This window comes from Pelodiscus sinensis, chromosome 27 (assembly GCF_049634645.1).
Source record: "Pelodiscus sinensis isolate JC-2024 chromosome 27, ASM4963464v1, whole genome shotgun sequence".
In the NCBI taxonomy this organism is placed as follows: domain Eukaryota; kingdom Metazoa; phylum Chordata; order Testudines; family Trionychidae; genus Pelodiscus; species Pelodiscus sinensis.
Genome location: NC_134737.1, coordinates 16,595,489 through 16,617,195, shown reverse-complemented (window position 1 = coordinate 16,617,195; position 21,707 = coordinate 16,595,489). Strand labels below are relative to the sequence as shown.

The 21,707-nt window shown below is 47.9% G+C and overlaps 2 protein-coding genes across 8 annotated transcripts in view; both read left to right on the top strand.

The window, feature by feature from the left end:
• Window positions 1–2,666: 2,666 nt before the first annotated feature.
• KDM5B (lysine demethylase 5B) overlaps window positions 2,667–21,707 on the top strand; it is a 145,550-nt gene continuing 126,509 nt past the window's right edge. For 2 of the 7 annotated variants that reach the window (XM_075909915.1, XM_075909913.1), the window contains exon 1: window positions 2,668–2,945. In XM_075909915.1, the coding sequence (XP_075766030.1) occupies window positions 2,823–2,945 (123 nt within the window). In that variant the 5' untranslated portion in view covers window positions 2,668–2,822. Of the gene's footprint in view, window positions 2,961–3,361; window positions 3,506–21,707 lie in introns of those variants that run through there. The other 5 variants (XM_075909918.1, XM_075909914.1, XM_075909916.1 and 2 more) reach the window with 4 other exon arrangements.
• LOC142820870 (uncharacterized) lies at window positions 2,980–19,304 on the top strand. The gene is made up of 2 exons (XM_075909919.1): window positions 2,980–3,185; window positions 13,600–19,304. The coding sequence occupies exon 2, from the start codon at window positions 16,838–16,840 to the stop codon at window positions 19,166–19,168; it is 2,331 nt and encodes a 776-aa protein (XP_075766034.1). The 5' UTR covers window positions 2,980–3,185; window positions 13,600–16,837; the 3' UTR covers window positions 19,169–19,304.

Sequence of the window (21,707 nt, the reverse complement as noted above, 5' to 3'; positions counted from 1 at the left end):
CATCATGCACGTGGCCTGAGCTCCATCGCCAGTGACTTTCCTGAAGACCTGGGTCATGTCCCGATCCGGAGCCCCGACCCCCAGCACGGCAGAGGCCGCTCCTGGCTTGGGTCTGAAGCGGGCGGGAGAGGGGGAAGGCGGAACCCAGCAGCCATTACGATGCGGGGCAGGAAGTCTGTGCACAACTTGGGTGCTGCCCTTCGAGCCCAGGCTCTGCCGTGGGAAGGGCAAAGGGCAGATAAAAGTTCGCTGGGGGGCGGACTCCCCACTTGCTTTGGGAGAAGGCGCGGGCTCTGTGCCCACGAGGCAGGGTGCTGGGATCCCTTTGCTCTGTCTCAAGGACATGGCCCCTAACTGAATTCCCAGTCCCAGCGGAGAGCACAAAGGCTTCTCCCCGGTAGAGCGCTCACACGCTTTACATCCTCAGCTGGGCAGCAGCCCGCACAGTCCCAGCGTAGCGCCAGGGTCTCCTGGAGGCGGGTGGGTGCCGGCTTAGCGGCAGCAACGCTGCGCCTGCCCTTGTGCCATGCAGCGCGCGTGCGGCAAACGCGCCTCTACAGGACAATGAGTCCGCCGGGGCTCCCCTGTGACGCTGCCCGGCCCCAGCCTATCCCAGGGAACGGAGAGGCTCTTTAAAAAACAAGTGCCGGTGCTGGGCTGGCTGTCAGCTGTGGTAGATCTCTCCGCACATGTAAACATGCATCATAAAGAGAGAGGAGACCCATGTGGCTGTAGTTGCCTGGATGGAGCTAATCCAAAGAGGCCCCTGGGGATCCCCTCTGGCAGGAGAAGTAGAGGGAATCAGTAATTGCAACAGTCCCTAAAGTAATTGCCTCTCAAAACAAAGAAAGGTCTCCAACAAAATCAACCACTGTTGTTCATTCAAATAGAAATGCTACCAGTGCTGGGATAGATGCATACTCATTGGCTGCTTCTAGACTGGCATGATTTTGTGCAAAATCATGCCGCCTGTCTACACTGGCGGGGAATATTTGCGCAAGAACACTGACTTTGTAATGTACAAAATCAGTGGTTCTTGCTTAAATACTCTGACGCTCCCGCTCAGGGATAAAGTATTCTTGCGCAAGAGGGCCAGTGTAGACAGCAACGTTAATTTCTTGTGCAAGAAAGCTTGATGGCTAAAATGGCCATCGGAGCTTTCTTGCACAAGACAGCATCTATACTGGCACGGATGCTTTTGCACAAAAGCAAATCTTTTGCACAAAGGCACATGCCAGTATAGATGCTCTCTTGCGCAAATACTTTTAATGGAAAAACTTTTCCGTTATAAGTATTTGCGCAAAATCATGCCAGTCTAGATGCAGCCGTTAAGGAATACAGGTAGAAATGTAGCCGTGTTACTCTGGTGTAGCTGAAACAAAAAACAGGACTGTGTAGCACTTTAAAGACTAGCAAGATGGTTTAATAGGTGATGAGCTTTCGTGGGCCAGACCCACTTCCTCAGATCAAATAGTGGAAGAAAATTGTCACAGTTATTACAAATCAAGGTGATGGGTGTTTCTCAGTAGTAGAGCTTCCTCTGCAAACTCTTCTAGGAGCAGTCTGTTGCAATGATAGTAATTTAAAACTAAGGCTTTCTACATTACTAGGTTGTTTTGGTCATGACACCAACCTTGGGAGCAGAGGCTCCCAAGCACCGTAGGCATACCACTTTCATGAGAGGAGCAGTCACTCCCAGTGCTGGGATCTTCTTTACAATAGTGCTTTACAGTGCTGTAATTTGCTGCACTGAGCTGGGTGGTATATCCCCGAAGGAGAAAGTTACAGTGCTGTAAAGTGGAAGTGTAGACAAGCCCTAAGTGAACAAATGCCACACCAAAACCAGAATCAGGGATGAAAATATATATGAAGTACGGTACAAGCCCAGAGAGGAGGTGTGCATTCGGTGTGATGGATGAGTTTGAAACAGAGAGGCACTGGTATGCAGACTACAGTGAGTGCAAAAAAACAAGAAAACAAATCCCCTCAAATTATCAGCATGGAGAAGAGGTTCTATTGAAATATGAAGAAAAACTGTACATAATCTGGCAGTGGGGGAACAAGACCGAGTCTCACACTACACAATGGACAAATAAACAGCTTCCCCAGAGCTGACTTACTACCCAGAGCTGACACCACATGCCAGACACCACACTTTGCAAGTTTAGTGTATTTTTTGTGTGATTCTAGTACTACATTTTGCTTTGTGCTGGCTCTAAAGCAGGAGTGGTGAACGTTTCTTGAGTTAGGGGGCCACTGACCCACTGAAAACCTGTAGGGGACCACACACAAGTGAGAAACAAAATAAAATAACCCCCCCCCCCTACACACACACTGAGTGGCCACTGATTGAGGAGAAAGTCAGTCCTCACAGTCCCCTTGCACAGCAGAGTTTGTGTGCTCCAGTCCTGCGTGGTGCTGCGGAGGGGCTGGCAGCGCCAGCTCCCCAGTGCTGGGGGGAGGCCTGAGCCCCAGGCACATCTGGCCCCGAGGTTCCCTGCCCAGCTCTATCATCTGCTCTAGAGGAGTAATTCTGTAGAGCCCTTCTCCCAGTGGCAGGGGTGTGTACGGCCTGTTTGAAAACCCCGCAGCTGGCACCCCCCCAGTGACCTGCACTCGCACGCGGTCCGCAGAGCCCCCCACTCCCGGGAACAGAAGGGCCTTGATGGCCGCCCCCCGGGGCCTGGGGGCCCGCGCGCTCCCTCAGGCGGCCGGACTCTTTTCTCTCGCGCCCGGCGGAGGCGCACGGCCGTTGCAGCGGCGCGCGGCGCCCAGCGTCAGTTGGAGGCGAGTTGGCGGCCCGGGCTGAGGCGCTGCCGACCATGGCCGAGTTCCTGCCGCCGCCCGAGTGCCCGGTGTTCGAGCCCAGCTGGGAGGAGTTCGCCGACCCCTTCGCCTTCATCCACAAGATCCGGCCCATCGCCGAGCAGACCGGCATCTGCAAGGTGCGGCCGCCGCCGGTGAGTGCCGGCCCGCCGCGGCCTTTGTGCGCGAGGCTCCTGGGGGGGGCGGGCCCGGGCGCGAGGCGAGCCCCGCGTGGGGCGAGCCCGGGGAGGACTCGGACAGCGCCGCGGCCGCCGCCTTTGTTGGCCCGGGCGCCCTGGGCGGCGCCTCCTAGGGGCTGGGCTCGGCGCGCTGCGCTCCGGGGCAGAGCCGGCCACCATCTTAGAGCGCGGGGGCGGCCGGTAAGTGCGGGTCCGAGCCCGGCGGGGGGAGGGGGCCCGGAGCAGAGCGAGTTCGGCTCCGACAGGAGGAGCGAGGGGAGAGTCACTCTCGTGGGCTCGCTTCAGAATTGCTCCTGTAAGTGTCCGTCGTGTCGCACCCCCCCCGGTCGCCCACTTGGAATTCGTAGGGAAACACGCTGAATTGCAATGAATTGATTCACTCGCCGTATCGTACACACCGAGATTAGAAATATTCCTAAACGGATGGAGCATAGGATACATCCTGCTAAAAGGTCTATGGATGCTGTCGCAGAACATGCACTTAAGTGCCTGTGCACACGGTAATTAGTGAAAAAGAATAAAAATGGGTATTACCTGTATGTTGTGATACTAAGTGCTATCTTCATAATTAAAGGTCATTTGGAGAAGTGGGCTGTGCCCATGAAAGCTCATGAAGCCATCTACATGTTTTGTTAGTCTTTAAAGTGCTTTAAAGTACTTGTTGTTTTTTAAGGTTATCCTGTACAGACTAACTTTTAAGTTTATAATTAAGGTTATAAGACCATCTTTATTATCCCTTCAATTTTGAACTCAGGTTTTATGTGAAATAATTCTCTCTGCACTGGATGTGATCAACTATTTGTTCTTGACAATTGTGAGCAGAACTGACTTTTACACCTTTTTCAAAGGTGCAGTTTCTTACTATTCCTTAATGGGGAACTCAGAAGTGGATGGGACATCTATAGGTTATAATAATTAAACAAATGCATCTTTTCCCCCTTCCCAAGGAAATGTATGTTTTCAATTATCTAATCCCTCCTCCCACCAGGAACAAAAATCAATCCCCCCAAAAGCAAAAGCCAACTGGTTGTCTGAATGACCATATACTTTGCTGTCTTTTTCATGGGAGCTCTTTGAGCAGGTAAGCAATGGTGGATAAGGGTGATTTAGTGCCTAGTGTACTTGGATTTTCAGAAAGCTTTGACAACGTTCCTCACTGAAGACTTTTAAGCAAACAAAGCTGTTGTGGGATGAGAGGGTCTTTCCTCTTATGAATCACCAACTGGTTAAAAGTCCAGAAAAAAGGGTAGGAGTTACATGTTTAGTTCTTCTGGGGAGGGAGGGAGGGAGGAGAAGGAGAGGTCTCCCAGGAATCTGTACTGTGGCTGGAGTTCAACATATTTATAAATGTTCTGGAAAAAAGTGTGAAAACTGAAAGAACAAAATTTGCAGATAAAAAATATTACTCAAGATAGTAAGTTGTAAGCAGATTGTTAGAGTTACAAAGGAATTTCACAAAATTGGGCCGCAAATGACAGGCGATGTTCAAGATTGATAAATGCAGATTTAATGCATACTGGAAAATATAATTCCAACTGTACATACAAAATGATGGAATCTAAAATTAGCTGTTACCACTCAAGAAAGAGATCTCTGACTATTTGTGGATAGCTTCAGGGGGTAGCCAAGTTAGTCTGCACAGGATAAACTGTAAAGGATAAAACGGGTCATCTGAAGAAGTGGGCTGTGCCCATGAAAGCTCATGATACCATTTACATGTTAGTATCATGTTAGTCTATAAAGTGCTACCAGACCATTTGTTGTTTCTTAAGTTTATTTGTGGATAGTTCTCTGGAAACATCTACTCAGTATTCAGCAACAGTCAAAAAAGCAAGTTAAATGTTAGGAACCACTAGGAAAGAGATGGATAATAAGACAATAATATCATGCCTCTATATACATCCATGGTATGCCCACACCTTGAATACTAAATGCAGTTTTGGTTGTTCCATCTCAAAAAGTTATATTAGAAATGGAAAAAAATATATAGAGCAGGGCAATTAAAATGAGTAGGGGTATGGAACGGCTTCTGTTAGGGGTATGGAACTGCTTCTGTATCAGGAGAGATTAATAAGACTGGGACTCTTTATTTTGGAAAAGAGCGACTAAGGGGGATATGATAGAAGTCTATAAAATCATAAATGGTGAAACCTAGTTGTAGTTGTGATCTGGAATGACCAGTATTGGCAGGATTAGAAAGTCTTCTGCAGACTAACACACTCAGTGCCAATTATAAGGATGAGAGCTCCCTCCCTGTGCTAATTTCGGTGGAAACTTTCCACTCATGATAGTTACTGGTCTTCTAGGCACCAGTTTGTCATTGATAAATTCCTAGCATGTACTGTCATGGTGAAAGTTTGGAGGACAATATATACTACTTTGCAGGGAATGTGATCAAGATGGCCAGCATGTCTGAAATTGTTGTGGGATTAAGCAGTCGAGAGCCATTTTATCTCAGGAGCATATTTTATACTACATCTTCCAATGGGTTGAGTCTACCAACAGGAAGAATTCCCCAGAGCTCTGGGTTTTCTGAGTGTTGAAAGGGACTTATCTTCCTTCTCTCCACTTCCACCAGTATTGATGATAAACTTAGGCCTGGAATGAACCATGTGGGTCATGCAGTCCTGGCCTCTGCACTCACTGGCAAGACTGTTAATTGTTTTATTTCATCTATGATTGACCTCCAGTGATTAATTTAGCAGTTATGTTTGTCTGCTGTTTTTATATAACATGGAAAAGCAAAGTTGAAGTCTTCTGTGACTAGTGGCATGTTGAGGAAGCAAACTGGCATCAGCTTTGTAATTGGTGAACTGCATACATTAGAAATGTGTTGTCAATATATTCTTAAACTAAGGGTGGGGAAATTGGCTACAGAATAGCAGATATAATATGAATTGGTATCATGTTGTGAAATGGTGAGATTTCTTTTTTATACATTTGAAGTATGCTTTATCATACTTTTTATTTACATGGTGAATACATTTAAGGCGTAGCTTATTCATGTGGTGTGGTTATCTGAATATTATTGATGGATTTTTTTTTTTTTTTTTTGAAACAGTACTTTATGGTGTACTGCTGTTTTAAAAACAGTTTCATTGCAGAACAGATTGACCACCTATAGTGGTGCAATACTCTACCAAATGTGGGTTCCAAGAGGAGGAAAAGCAGAGAGATTTATGGAAGTGCACTGGAACACAAACAAGGGATCAATCTTTGTTGGAGGAGTAAAAAATATGGGTCATTGAATGAAAGAATAAAAATCTTAAATTAATAAGAGTAAGGTCTGATTCCTGTAGAACCATAACGAAATGATGCAAAAATATGAGCTGCAAAGGGAAGACCAGGATATAAACTTCCAATAATCCGGCACCTTTAGGACCCAGGGGGTACCGGATTATCAGATATGCCGGACTATCGGAAGGGGGGGCTATGAGGAGTCTGGGGCCAGACCCCTCATAGCCCCCCCTTCTGATAGTCCGGCTCTGCCCCAGGCGTCCCTGATTCAGCCGCTGCTGGTCAGTTTCAGCAGTGGCTGAATCGGGATGCCTGCAGCAGAGCAGCTGGAGTGCTGCTGGGTTTGTCCGGTAGCGCCGACTCTTGATGCGGCGAGACCAACCCGGCAGCACCCCAGCTGTTCTTGGGGACGCCTGGGGCAGAGCAGCTGTGGTGCTGCTGGGTTGGTCCGGCAACGCTGCTCCTCGGCGCTACTGGACCAACCCGGCAGCACCCCAGTTGCTCTGCCCCAGGTGTCCCCAAGTCAGCCACTGCTGAAACTGATCAGCGGCTGACTCCAGGAAGCCCGAGGCAGAGCTGCTCTGCCCCGGGCTTCCTGGAGTCAGCCACTGGTCAGTTTCAGCAGCGGCTGAATCAGGACGCCGGGTTGGTCCCACAGCGCCGAGGAGCGGCGCTACTGGACCAACCCAGCAGCACCCCAGCAAGCCCGAGGCAGAGCTGCTCTGCCCCTGGCTTCCTGGAGTCAGCCGCTGGTCAGTTTCAACAGCGGCTGACTTGGGGATGTCTGGGGCAGAGCAGCTGGGGTGCTGCTGGGTTGGTCCAGTAGCGCCGCTCCTCGGCGCTGTGGGACCAACCCGGCAGCACCCCAGCTGCTCTGTCCCACATATACCCAAGTCAGCTGCTGCTGAAACTGACCAGCGGCTGACTTCAGGAAGCCGGGGCAGAGCAGCTCTACCTCTGGCTTCCTGGAGTCAGCCGCTGGTCAGTTTCAGCAGCGGCTGAATCGGGGACAGCTGGGGTGCTGCCGGGTTGGTCCTGCAGCGCCGAGGGGCAGCGCTAGGGGACCTACCCGGCAGCACTCCAGCTGCTCTGCCCCCAGCTTCCCTGATTCAGCTGCTGGTCAGTTTTAGCAGCGGCAGAATCGGGGAAGCTGGGGGCAGAGCAGCTCCAATGGTCGGCTGCCCAGACCATCAGGAGTGCTGGGCCATCAGATGCCGGACCATCGGAGTTTTACTGTATAACCTGTTATATAACCAGTTGAGCTCTGATGTTACATTTTTAACATGTTCAAGAGAAGGGAGTGTCTCTGGAGAATGTTAAAGAGAAGCTACTAGAGTTAGACATTTTAAAATCAGCTAGTCTAGGTAACTTGTATCCAAGAAATTTGAAGAAACAGGCTGAGGAGCAATCTGGACCATTAATGTTGATTTTCAATAAGGCTTGGCACACTAGGGAAGAAAGTAGATCTGATCCAAGTAGATCTGGAAGAAAGCTAATGTTAGCCATTATCTAGGGTAAATGGTATTAGCCAGGTAGGTTTGTCTGCTTGACATCAGCCCTGGGCAAGATAATGTACTGGTGCATATTGGACTTGATTATAAAGAATTAAAGGAGAATAATGTAATTAAGGGCAATCAAAATTGTTTATTGAAAATGGGTCCTGTCAAACTAACTTGATCTTTTTGTGATGAGCTTACAAGTTTAGTGGATAAAGCTAATAGCATTGACAGAAATACACTTACAAACTTTTGAAAGGCATTTGAGCTGGTATCACACAATGTTTTGATTTAAAAAAAACTAAAAAATTTAAATGTGAAATTAACCTGTCATGCACAAAATGGAGTAAAAACTGGCTGTTTGGTCTTAAAATGTAACAGTAAATGGGAAATCATGAAGGTGGTGTGTTTCTGGTAGGGACAGAATCACAGAACACTAGAACTGGAAGGGACCTTGAGAGATCATCAAGTCCAGTCCCCTGCCCTCGCAGAAGGACCAAGCGCCATCTAGATCAGTGTTTTTCAACCTTTTTTTTTTTTTTTAATAAGAAAGTACCCCCTTTAAAACAAATTATTAGTACCACCAGTACCTACAGTTTTCAGACCCAATTTTTTAACCATTGCAACACATTTGTTTAAACAACTTAATCGTAGCTGGGCAGACGATGAAGTTTTTGGGTGTAAAAAGTACAAAAATAATAAAAAGCAGTAAAACTTAAACCAAAAATTCAGTTTTCTCCAAATTTCAGTTGTGGTGACGTACCCTCAAGACTTCTCTCGAGTACCCCTAGGGGTACTTGTACCACTGGTTGAGAAACTCTGATCTAGATCAGTGGTGCTCAACCTTTTTTCATTTGTGACCCCCAGAGCCGGGACAACTTTTGTTAAGCAAAAAAACAAAAAAAACCCAAAACCAAACAATAAAAACCCGCCAAACATTTTGTTGTGGCCCCTTTAATTTGAAGCACCATTCTGCTCCACTGCCACTCCCTCCCACCCCTGTGTGTACGTTGGGTGCCGAGTCAGGAAAAGAAAATGCCGGATGACTTCTGCGAACTCCCCCTTTCTCCCCCAAGAAGACAGCCGTGACCGATCCACGGGCTGTGCACTGCTGATCTAGATCATCCCTGGTAGATGTCTGTCCAACCTTCTCTTAAATATCTCCAGAGATGGAGATTCCACAACCTCTCTAGGCAATGTATTCCAGTGTTAAAACACCCTGGCAGGAAGTTTTTCCTTATGTCCATCCTAAACCTCCCTTGCTGCAGTTTAAGTCCGTTGCTTCTTGTCCTATCCTCAGAGGTAGCAGCGTGGGGCAGCAGCCAGCTCCCTGGGAGTGGGGTGGCAGGTGGAAAGCCTCATGCTAGACTCAAGGAACTCAGTCTATTTAATGTAACAAAGAAAAGGAAGGGTAAGAGAGAGTAGTGGTTTTCAGTGTGTTTTCATTTATGAACCCCTAAAATATTTGAAATGGAAATATGAACTCATCAGGAAATCCTATGTGTAAGCTGCAGTCTTGCAGAGGTCCATGGACCTCTTGTCGAGAACTATTGTTGTATAAGTACCTGTATTAGGAACATATATTTGATAATGAAAGGTATAACACAGTACAGTGGCTGGAATTTGAAACTGGACAAATTCAGACTGGAATTATGGTGTACGTTTTTAAACAGCAGAAGAAATTAACCATTAGAATAGTTTACCAAAAGTTGTGATGGATTCTCCATCAGTAGCAATTGTAAAATCAAGGTTGGATGTTTTTCTAAATGATCTTTAGAAATTATTTTTGGGAGGTTCTGTGACCTGTGTTTTGTAGGAGATCAGACTAGATGATCACAACGATTCTTTCTGGCCTTAGAACATATGTATGTAGGGACAATATATTTTTTTACAAGGGCTACAGCAGTGAGTGGCGCTTCTGTGAGGTGGGTGAGGAGGTGCCCAGCGGCATTGACCTGAGCAGCCCAGGCCCCCTCTGCCTGGCACTGCAGCATCTCCCTCCTTCCTCCCCTGCATGGTTGGAGCACCAGTGCTTGCTTCCCCCTGCAGGGGGAGGCGTGGGGTGGAGGAGAGAAAGCCCTGAGCCTCACTGCATGGGGAAGAAGCACCAGCGTGCTGTCTGGAGGCTTTCCCTGTTGCTTCCATTGGCCAGATTCCAGCTAATGGGAGCAGTGGGAGGCCTAGCCTGAGACTGGCCTGGGGCCTGAAGACCAGTAAAGACCACCTTGTGTGCAGACCCTGCACTCCCAGCTTCCTCACTCACACCTCCTGTGGAAACCACTCACCCCCAGCCCGCTCTTGCCCCCTGTTCCCTGGCCAGACACCCTGCCCCCAGTCTGCTCTTGCCCCCTCCCTCTTGGCCAGATACCCTGTTCCCAGCCCACTCCTGTACCCTACCCTACTCCTGTCCCCTCAGCGAGACACCCTACCCCCAGCCTGCTCTTGAATGCTACCTTGTACCCTCAGCCCCTTCTGTACCCCATCTCCTGCCCAGATCCTGCACCCCCATCTTTATCCCACTGACCAGCACCCTGTCCCATACACTGAACCTTTCATTTTTGGCCCCACCCTAGAGCCTAGGGGGCGCACAAAATCCACTAACCCTGGAATCCCAGAAGAGGTAATTTGCTTTAAGGCCTTGAACCTCAGTCCTCCCCCCACATGGGGCTGGAGCACCAGGGGAGTGAGGTGTTTCAATTGGGGGCCACATCAGTGAGGGTTGGGGGTTTTTGGAGGGGTTTATTGTTCCTTCTCACTTGTGTTGTCCCTAACTGATTTTTTTCTGTGCGTCAATGGCTCCTGACCCAAAAAAGATTAATCACCCCTGCCATAAATAAAGACAATGTTGAAACCTTTTTATGTTGGACATAATATTTTACTTGATTTGAAATGAAGCCTGGTCAGCAAGGACCCAGTAAGGGTCCAGCCCCCAATCTGGCTGCTGTGTCCTGTCCCCATCCCCCATCCTGGGGCAGGCCCCATGGTCCAGCCCCCATCTGGCCACAGAAAGTACTGGCTGGCGGCAGGCCTCTCCTGTTGTGGCACAGGTAGGAGAAGAGGACACAATCTGGCTGTGGCAGACAGAGTGGGGTTGGCAAGTGTAGTGAGCAGGGTTCACAGCCCCCTAGTATTTTATAAAACAACAAGGAGTCCAGTGGCACTTGCTTTTGATGAACTAGACTAACCTGACTACCTCTCTGAAACCAGTTACATTTTATACTCTTTCGGCCAAGTCTGAATCCTTGTTTGTGTGCCAGTTCACCTCCATGGATAATCTCTTTTTGCTTTTCCTCTTGGACCTCACATTTTGTATAGCATTCTACCACTGTAGATACAGTCAATCTGTTTTTGCACTATGGATATTGCAAGAGTTCTTCTTTGAGAGGTGTCCCTGTGGGTGCTCTGCTGTTGGTGTCGGGCTCGTTCCGGCATCATGGGTTGGAGACTTTAAGCAGTGATCAGGTGGGCAGCATTCCCACCTTTGAGGTAGTGTGTGCAGCCCTCTTCCCCTCAGTTCCTCCTTCACTGCTCTCAGCTACGGCGTAAGCTCAGCCCTCTCCTCCTCAGCCCACTCTGGATAACAAACAAGAAGTGAATTGAATAAGATAAGATAGTCCTGAACTACTCAGGATTTGTTTCTCTCTGGCTATGTCTACACTGCGAACTTGACCAAAAATATGCTAATGAGGGACTCATTTACATGAGTCATGATCTCATTTGCATATTTTCTGCTGATCCGTTTTTGCGCTGGGGACATATGGTGGCTACAGTGAACCATTTTTTCCACTACATATATAGTAAAAAATAAGAAACAATAACATGTATAGCAGTTCAGTTTGGCATTCCAAAGTATTAATTTTCCAGTGCCTACTTGAAAACCATTTTCTCAATGGACTAGAAATTGCAGGGATGTTGTAATTCATCCCTAAATCAAGCAGTAAAACTCAGTAGTTAAAGCACTAGTAAATAAATACTGAAATGTTTAAGGTATGGAAATACACATTTGGCACCTAAACAACCTAACTGCACCCTGATAAAACATTTTAAAGCTGGCCCAGATAACTTGAACTAGAGCTTTCTGTATTGCTGGTGTTAGACTTTCAATAAACCTTCCAATGGAGGGAAAGCCTCAGAATACTGAAAGAATACTAATGTGCCCATTTAGCTTGACATTCTCTCGGACAAAATAATGGAATGGCCAGCAAGGGACTCTCAATCAGTAAGGACCTAAATGCTGGTAAGTGAAGCTATTAAACATAATAGAATAAAAATGGGCCTATCAGATGGACTTGATGATGTTTTTTTGAAGTGATTACAAGTTTGATAAAGGTAATTGGGTTAATCGTTTTGACTTACATAAGTCATTTGACTTAATATAGAATATTTTAATGAAAAATAAATGCGAAATCATTATAGCACATTGGATGAGAAACTAGCTAAGAAATTAATGTAATTGTTAGTGAGGAACCATGCATATATTCTTTTTTAAAATGGTAATCTCTCTGGTTTCAGGGCATTATCTAATATTTTTATCAAAGGTCTGAAAGAAAATTTAATATTGATTAAAACTTTCAGGGAGAAGTGGAATGGTAAATAATGGTGAGGACATGGCCATTTGGATTGCTTGCTGAAACAATAGGCATTTCAGAATGAATACATGCAAGGCCATACATCTAGGAACAAAGAAGGTCCATCATGCTTATAGGATGAGGAACTTGGTTTTAAGGGCCAAAGAGTTGAAGGTGTTAAACTCTTTCACTGTCCACTTAAATAATTAATTTGTTATTTTTAAAACATTTGTTATTTTTCCCAGAGAAGTCATGGTTTATTTGGTTGCTTACCAAATGGCTAAGAGCATTCTATAGAAAGTTTATTGATCAAACACAAGACAGGGCAAAAAATCAAAACAAGCATTGATACTGAAATGAGAAGTTGTAATGAAAAAAAATACGTTCATAATAGGCACAGATGTGTGAACCCACTACCTTGCCTGGAGCAAAACTGATTCTGATAGTTATTTTTTGTCCATTTTCTCTCCTGAGAGACTGTCAACTCCACCACCTTCTGCAGCTAGGTGTAAAGGGAAAATGCAGTGGTCACATATACATAAATAAAGATACTAGTGTATAGAGAGAGATTGTCAGTAAAAATAAAAAGTTGCAAGGGAAAAAAGTGTTTCCTACACTTTTACATCGCTAGCAATAAGTGTGCTTTCATTTACAAGCTTGACACTATCAATTTGGACTTGAATAAAGATATTAACTGGTTAATACACTACAAAGGCCGTTTCCTCCACCTTTGACATTCACATTTCTACATAAGATACTATGAATAGGATACTTAATTAGCTTCATTCTACAGTTGATAGGTAACTGTTTTTGCTGTCACATAGTCTGTAATTCCTGGATTCGGTAATTTCCACTCCTACTTATCTGATGAAGTGGTTTTTACCCATGAAAGATCATAATCGAATATATTTGTTAGTCTCTAAGTGCCACAGGACTGCTCCTTGTTTTCTCATTGTGAATCATCTTGTGGCTCTCTTCTCTGAACTCTCTCCAATTTTCCTATGTGGTATTGGACAAGATCTTCTTCTCTTACTGCATGATTGTGCCAAATTAAAGGAACTTGATATATAGCAAAAAACCTCTAATGTGTGTGACATCACTGTAATAACAAAAAAGTCTTGAAAATCTATGGAGGCTGGGTTTGAGACTATAACGGTTTTCATGTTAGATGTTCCTGCTAAACTAACAAACATACTGCCTGTGATACTGATTTTGAATTTACCTAGTTCACAGGGAATCATTAAGAAAAGGCAAATATGAGCTTCCCTGCTAAATGATACTCTCTCACTTCAGGGCCTGATGAAATGCATCCTAGAATGCTCAAGGAGCTGATAGAGGAGGTATCTGCGCCTTTAGCTATCATCTTTGAAAAATCATGGAAGACGGGAGAGATTCCAGAAAAGGGCAAATATAATGCCCATCTATAAAAAGGGAAATAAGAACAACACAGGAAGCTACAGACCAGTCAGTTTAACTTCGAAAGATAATGGGGCAAGTAATTAAGAAATTATCTGCAGACACCTGGAAGACAACAGGGTGATAGGTAACAGCCAGCAGGCATTTGTAAAGAACAAATCATGTCAAACCAATCTGATAGCCACAAAATTCGTTATACTATCAAAGAAAGCTAAGGGAGACAGCGGTGGACATGGTACACCTAGACTTTAATAAGACATCTGATATGGTCTAACATGATCTTATCAATAAATTAGGCAAATTCAACTTAGATGGGGCTACTATAAGGTGAGTGAATAACTGGCTGGATAACCATTCTCAGAGAGTAATTATTAATGGTTCACAATCCTGCTGGAAGGGCATAACAAGTAGGGTTCTGCAGGGGACTATTTTGGGTCTGGTTCTGTTAAGTATCTTCAGTAATGATTTAGATATTGTTATAGGGTATGTCTACACTGTAAAGTTAATTCGAAATAACAGCCGTTATTTCGAATTAACTTTAATAGTGTCTATACATGCAAACTGCAATTTGAATTTGGTAAACCTCATTCTACGAGGAGTATCACAAAATTCGAAATAGCTTTTTCGAATTAAGTGCTGTGTAGACACTTAATTTGAAATAGGGGGCCTCCAGCCCTTCCCAGGGAGCCCTGGTGGCCACTCTGGGCACAACAGGAAAACTTACTCTCCTCTCCCCCAGCCCCGGAGCCATTAAAGGGATAGACCCTGGCCACAGTGCCTGTGCCAGCTCCAAGCCTGCCAGCCCAGAGCCAGCAGTAGCCACCGGGGCCCCTGACCCAGTGGCCCCAAAACATGAGCCAGCAAGCCACTGGCAGCCAGCCCTCCACAGCTCCCCAGGAGCAGTCTGTCATCTCCCAGGAGCCTGACAGGGGCTGGAGAAGGGGGGCGCCTTCCTGGTCCAGGGTGGAGATCATGGACCTTATTCAGGTTTGGGGGGGATGCCCCCAAAGTCCATGATCTCTGCACTAGATGGAGGAACGTGGCTGTCTATGGCAGGATAGCTGCCAACCTGGCCACCAAAGGCCACATGCAAACCCAGGAGTAGGTTTGCATGAAAATCAAGTTGGTCCGGCGAGACTCCCAACCCTGGGCCCTGAGCTTCCCCTCCCCCTTCTTCCCCTTGCTTCCCCCTTTCAGCTCCCTCCTCCCAGGTTTCCCCCTCCCCTTTCCCACGCTCTCTCTGCTCCTCTCCCACCTCCTTTTCCCAGTCTCCCCAGAGATTCACCCCCCAGTTTTGTTCAGTAAACCCAGTTTCTATTTTAGAACATACGTGTCTTTTGTTTGACAAATTGAGGTTGTTCAGAGATTCAAAAATGTCCATGAGGTATGCCAGTGAAAGTTGAAACATTTGGTCCGTAAACGCACGATATAACTCTTCTTCTTTCTTCTGTTGCTTGAGGGAAATTTCCACTTCGTCTTTCAGTTTGAATAATCTCAAAAGCATGTTACCTTTGGAAAGACATCATAATTCCATGTGAAACAAGAGTTTTATGATTCACTCCCAAGTCTCGTATTTAAAGCGCTGTTCTTCACAAAATTGACAACTTTTGATGGCCAAATTCTACAAGTCACGTAGATTATCTGGAAGGGTTTTAGCAGCCTATGCTTGTTTGTGTATGACAGAGTGTGTCATGGTTACAGCTGGATTTTTTTTTCTTTCACCAATGTCACAAATCCAGAGCGAGAGCCAAGCATCGCTGGAGCACCGTCTGTGCATACGCCAACCAGTTTTTCCCCATGAAAGTCTATTTTCTTCAAAAAAGTCAGAAATTGTTTTCATAACATCAGACGCCTTTGATGTGGTCATCAATTCTTTTGAAAAAAGCAGGTGTTTTTTCACAGTTCCATCGTAAATGAATTGAACGTAGATGAGCAACTGACAGCGTTGTGGTACATCAGTGTTATCGTCACACTGAATTGCGAAAAAAGAAGCCAACACTGCCTCCACAACTTGAAGTTTAAGATCTTTTGCCAGGTCGTCGATGCGACATTTCCCGGACTTGTCAGAAAGCAAAATTTTTTCTTGCTTTCGACACCAAGCACAATATCATCTGCTTTCAATAATCAAGGCTTCACAAGAGTTTCTCCTATTACGTGCGCTTTCTTGGCTTTAGCGATGAGCAGTGATAGTTCATAAGATGCTTCTTCCACTCTGACCGATGCTTAATGAAAAGCTCCAGTAGTGTCCAGCTTCATGTGTTTTAAATTTTGAAGTTTAGCAGCAAAAAATTCTCTTGGTTTGTCTGTTAAAGCACTGTGGTGGTTCTTCAAGTGTTGCTCAAGACATCATTGCTGAGAACTGTGTGGCATACTACGCACTGAGGATGATCGATCCCGTTTTTTCCATGACAGTGAAGCTGATAGGCACAGCAAGGCAGCCATTTTGATGTAAATGAAGCGGCGATTATTTAAATCACTGCTTCATTTTCCTATGTCTAGTAAACTAATCTACATGGCTCCGTCGATGGAGCCATGTAGTCTAGACATACCCGGAGATAGTATTGCTTTGTAATCTTAGGACGTAAATGCTACCTGCAAACTTTAGATGCTCTCTATCAAAGTAAGAATAGTGGTGGTGAGTGTGTTTTCTTTGCTAGGAGATCAGGCAGAGACCTACGTTCTTCATCGAGTAGTGTCCCCGAGGGTGCTCCACTCGAGGTGCTGGGCTCGTCCCGGCGCCGCAAACCGGAGGAATTTTCACTAGCAGTAGCCCCCCTGCCGGACCGCGCATGCGCGAGTCCCCCTTCGCGCCTTTCATCTGAGCGCGGTCCGGTCTCGTCAGTTTCTCTCCAACCGTCCGCAGCCGCAGACGGAGTTAGTGTAGGCTCCCTTCTCCTCTCTGAGGGGAGAGGGAAGAACCATCCTAGTTGTTGTTAGTTAGTGTTAGGTAGTTATCTGTTATAGTTGTAGTTCCCCCTTTATTAAAAAAAAAAAAAAAAACAAGAGAAAGAAGAAAAGAAAAGCCGCTTTTCTTCAGCGGGCGGTCAGGGTTTCCCTGACTGAAATTGACAAAAAAAAAAAAAAAAAAAAGAAGGGAAAAGGAAAGGACTCAAGAATGCCAGGATCACCCGGCTTCAAGAAGTGCCTCCAGTGCCAGGAGGCTATCTCCATCTCAGATGGACACTCCCGCTGTGTCCGCTGTCTCGGGGACACTCATGTCCCGACCAAGTGCTGTCACTGCGCGAAGATGACAGCTCGCGCTAGAAAAGATCGGGAGCTTAGGTTGAGAGTCCTTCTCTTCAATAAGGCTCTCCAAGCTCCGGAGGTCTCCGAGCCGCACTCTGCATCTCCTCAGCAACCCGGGCAAGCCCCCAGGACCCACGGGACGCCAAGCGCCAATGCAGGCAAGCCGGGGAGCTCTGGCTATGCGCCGAGACTCCCCGCGGGCAAGGCAGCCAAGGGCCGTAGCTCTTCTGCCCTGACTACAGCCGGCCCCAAAAGCTCCGATCCGATGCTCAAGAAGGGATCGAGAGCAGAGTCGGTGCCGGCAACGGCTCTAACGGCGATTGCGGAACCGGCAAGGGAAGCCCCGGCACCGGGAGTTCCGGCGCATGCGCGCCCGCAGCCAGCCATGCCGGCACCCGCAGCGCCTTCCTTGGGTGCCACCCTGGGCTCCTCGGTGCCGGGCATATCGGCACCGGATGCACCTCCCACGCAGGAGTCTCTGCCAGCCCAGCCTCCTGCTTTCACCCTGTCGGGGGATCAAGCTGCACCGAGCCTTTACTCTGCCGTTCATGTGGCAGACGTTCAAGTGGCAGAGGCTTCTCCTCTGTCAGCTGTTCTCACGCAGGCACCTCTGCAGCCTGCCTGCGATGCCTCGGTGCCAACCAAAGCTCAGCAAAAGACTGCCAGGGTCCGGACACCATCAATAACTCCGGACAGTGTCGCCTTCTCACCTGGACCTGACTCACCTACCTCGTCCAATGCTGATTACCATCGTCACAGTCACCGCTACTCGACCTCCAGGGAGCCCTACTATAGGTCACCTCGTCGTTCATCGCCGCGTCGATACTATCGGGATCGCTATTCGGGGTCGCCCTCACACTACTATAGGAGGTCCCTTTCACCAAGATCCCCACGCCGTACAGACTACCATCGGCGATATGGCACATTGAGAAGATACAGCCGCTCTCCCTGTCGCAGTCGGAGGGAGGACCGCTATTATCATGAGTACTCTTCTCATTCATCTCGCCGCAGAAGGTATTCGCGATCGCGATCACCGCATTCTTCTCAGCATCAATCTTCACACGGTCTGGACGAGTCTGCTCCTTATGTACCGCCACCATCCTCGGCTGGGGACCTGGATTCGCAATATCACGAGGATAAGCAGGAACACACTTCTCTTCAAGGGCAGCAGAGCCCTGATTCCCCGGCGCAGCGTTCCTCATCCTCGCAGGATGATGCAGTGGTCCCTCCGGACTTGTCTACTACGGAGGACCACAAGCAGTTCCAGGAGCTCTTTAAGAGAGTTGCGCAATCCCAGGACGTTCAGACCGCGGACGTGCAACAGAAACAACATCGATTGCTCAAAAATTTACAACCTTCACAAAAGTCGAAGCTCGCTTTTCCCTTTGATGAAGCTATACTTGAGATCGCCAACGACATCTGGCAGACCCCGGCCACTTCACTACCAACTAACAAGCGGTCGGATAAGAAGTACTTCATCTCTCAGAAAGATATGGAGTTTCTCTTTACACATCCTCAGCCTAACTCCCTTGTCGTGGATGCCGCACAACAGAGAACAAGATCATCTCAGACCAAGAATCCCTCAAATGACAAGGAGGCCAAACGACTGGATATCTTGGGCAGGAAAGTATATTCCTCCTCTACTTCTGCCCTGAGGATGTGTAATTTTGCGGCACAGCTGGCAAACCACGATTTCGATAACTATTCGAAGCTGATCCCTCTATTTGAGCACTTGCCGGATTCCAAACGTCAGTTGCTTAAGGCAGTGATACAAGAGGGCTACACAGTCGCCCGAACAGCCCTGCAGATCGCCCTTGACACGGCTGATGTAGCTGCTAGATCCGCAGCTTCGGCCATAGTCATGCGTCGGGCGTTTTGGCTGCACCAAGCCGCTGTCCCGAAGGAGATGCAGGCCAAGGTGGAGGATTTGCCCTTTGATCGCAAATCGCTTTTTGCTCAGTCGACAGATCAGGTCTTCCACTCGGGCAAGGACACACGTACGACTCTGAAGACGCTGGGGATGTACACTCCCCCCTACAGACGTAAGAGATACATACCCTACAATAGACAAAGACCATTCTCATATGCGGCACCACGCGCCAGGCCATACGAGCAACAGAGGCCTAGGCAACGGCCCCAAAAGCGTCGCCAGCAACCCAACAAGACGCCTGTCCAGCAGCAGGGCCGACAGCAGGTTTGATGGGTTGATCGAGGGACTTCGGACCACCCCGTTAACAGAGACTCCGGATATCACAAAAGGCGTATTCCATCATCGTCTCAGACCTTACCAGCATCGTTGGGCTGTCATATCCACCGACCGGTGGGTTCACGACATAATTACTTCAGGATATGTCATCCCCTTCACCTCTCTTCCCCCTCCCTCCCCTCCTGCCCCGTCCCTTTTCAGGGACCCCTTTCACGAGACGCTGCTACGTCAAGAGGTGTCACGCCTTCTCATATTAGGGGCAGTGGAAAGGGTGCCGACACCCTTTTTGGGGAGAGGGTTCTACTCTCGCTATTTCCTCACCCAGAAGAAATCAGGGGGTTGGAGGCCTATCCTGGACCTACATCGGCTCAACCGACATCTGAGAAAGCAAAAATTCAAGATGGTCACGTTATCTTCAATTATCCCGGCTCTCGACAAAGGGGATTGGTTCGCGTCCCTCGATCTTCAAGACGCCTACTTCCACATAACTATACACCCGGCGCACAGAAGATTCCTGCGGTTCACAGTGGGGTCCGACCACTATCAATATCGCGTGCTGCCTTTCGGACTATCGGCAGCCCCACGGGTTTTCTCCAAGACCCTGGCGGTAGTGGCGGCCTACCTGCGACGTCTCGATATTACAATCTTCCCATACCTGGACGATTGCCTGCTAAAGGCTCCCACACTCGACGAGGCCACAAGGGCAGTGTCTACAACTACTGCTTTGTTCACAGCCCTAGGGCTCATAATCAATGTCGAGAAGTCCTTCCTAACACCTACTCGCGACCTGGAGTTTATCGGCGCAAGACTCAACTCCCTAACCGCGAGGGCATACTTGCCGGTACAGAGGTTTCAACTCATACAGGACCTGGTGCAATCAGTATCAATTTCTCCAAAGTCCCGAATACTTACCTGTCTGCAACTACTGGGACACATGGCGGCCACCACGTATGTGGTTCCGCATGCCAGACTCCATATGCGAAGTCTTCAACATTGGCTGTTCACTGTGTACACGCCCCGGGTGCGCAGTACGAACAGGGTGGTTTCTCTGCCCAGTCAGGTGCGATCTTCCCTGGCATGGTGGGACAACCCCGTCAACATGCTAATAGGGGTCCCCTTTCATGCCCAGAAACCAGCTCTACAAATCACTACAGATGCCTCTCTACTCGGCTGGGGCGCCCACCTTCGGGAGCTCCGTGCGCAGGGTCTATGGACGTCCCAGGAATCGCTTCAGCATATAAATTTTCTCGAACTAAGAGCAGTCTTCGAGGCTTGCAAGCACTTTCTGCCCATCATCCGAGGACATTCCATACAGATTCTCACCGACAACATATGCACGGTGTATTATATCAACAAGCAGGGGGGGGTCACGCTCCCGCTCCCTATGTGCGGAGGCTGTGCGCCTGTGGAATTGGGCTATTCAACAAGGTATCACCATAACTGCAGCATACCTCCCTGGCAAGGACAATGTTATTGCCGATACTCTGAGCAGGCATTTCCTCTCACAGCACGAGTGGGAATTGCATCCCGAAGTGCTCCGCGACATCTTTTTGCAATGGGGTTTTCCCAAAGTGGACTTGTTCGCCACTCGACACAACAGGAAATGTCCTCAGTATTGCTCACGAGCAGGCATCGGCACGAACTCCCTCGGCGATGCCTTCCTTCTGGACTGGGATCACCACCAGTTACTGTACGCCTTTCCTCCTCTCCCACTCATTCCAAGGGTTTTGGAGAAGATAGCACTGGATGGTGCAACAGTGATTCTGATAGCACCTTTCTGGCCCAGACAGATTTGGTTAACGCAGCTGTCAAGAATGTCAGCGGCCTACCCACGACGACTACCGCAACTGTCCAACTTGCTATCCCAGAAACACGGCACGGTTCTTCACCCAGCCATCGACCGTTTGCACCTCACAGCATGGTTCCTAGTTGGCTCCAAGCTTCGGAACTTTTATGTTCCCAAGAAGTGAGACGCGTATTGGTTAACAGTAGACGCAGTACAACACGTAAATCCTACCTCTATAAATGGCGCCGTTTCCACTCGTGGTGTTTGGCTAAGGATCTTAACCCTCACTTGTTGTCTATACAACAGATAATGGATTATGTAATGCATCTAAAGACGACAGGGCTAACTATTTCGTCCCTGAGGGTGCATCTAGCGGCAATTTCAGCCTTCCGTCTTCCCGTGGACGGCTATTCAGTGTTCGCCCACCCTATCACCAAGAGATTCCTGAAGGGGCTAGGCAACTTGTATCCGGCCCACAGGATCCCACCAGAGCCTTGGGACTTACCTCTGGTATTGGACGCTCTGACTCGCACACCCTTTGAGCCGCTCGCAACGTGTGATCTACGGATGCTCACTATGAAAACTGTGTTTCTGCTTGCCATTACGTCGGCGCGTCGAGTAAGCGAATTAGCAGCTCTTTCCTCCGATCCGCCGTATACGCAATTCTTCAGTCATGCGGCAGTCCTGCGTGTCCAACCAGCGTTTTTGCCAAAGGTCAACTCTGCTTTCCATATAAATGAGCCTATA

Excerpts from the sequence above, each read along its gene's own strand:
- LOC142820870 (XM_075909919.1), top strand. The coding sequence starts at position 16,838 with ATGCCAGGATCACCCGGCTTCAAGAAGTGCCTCCAGTGCCAGGAGGCT.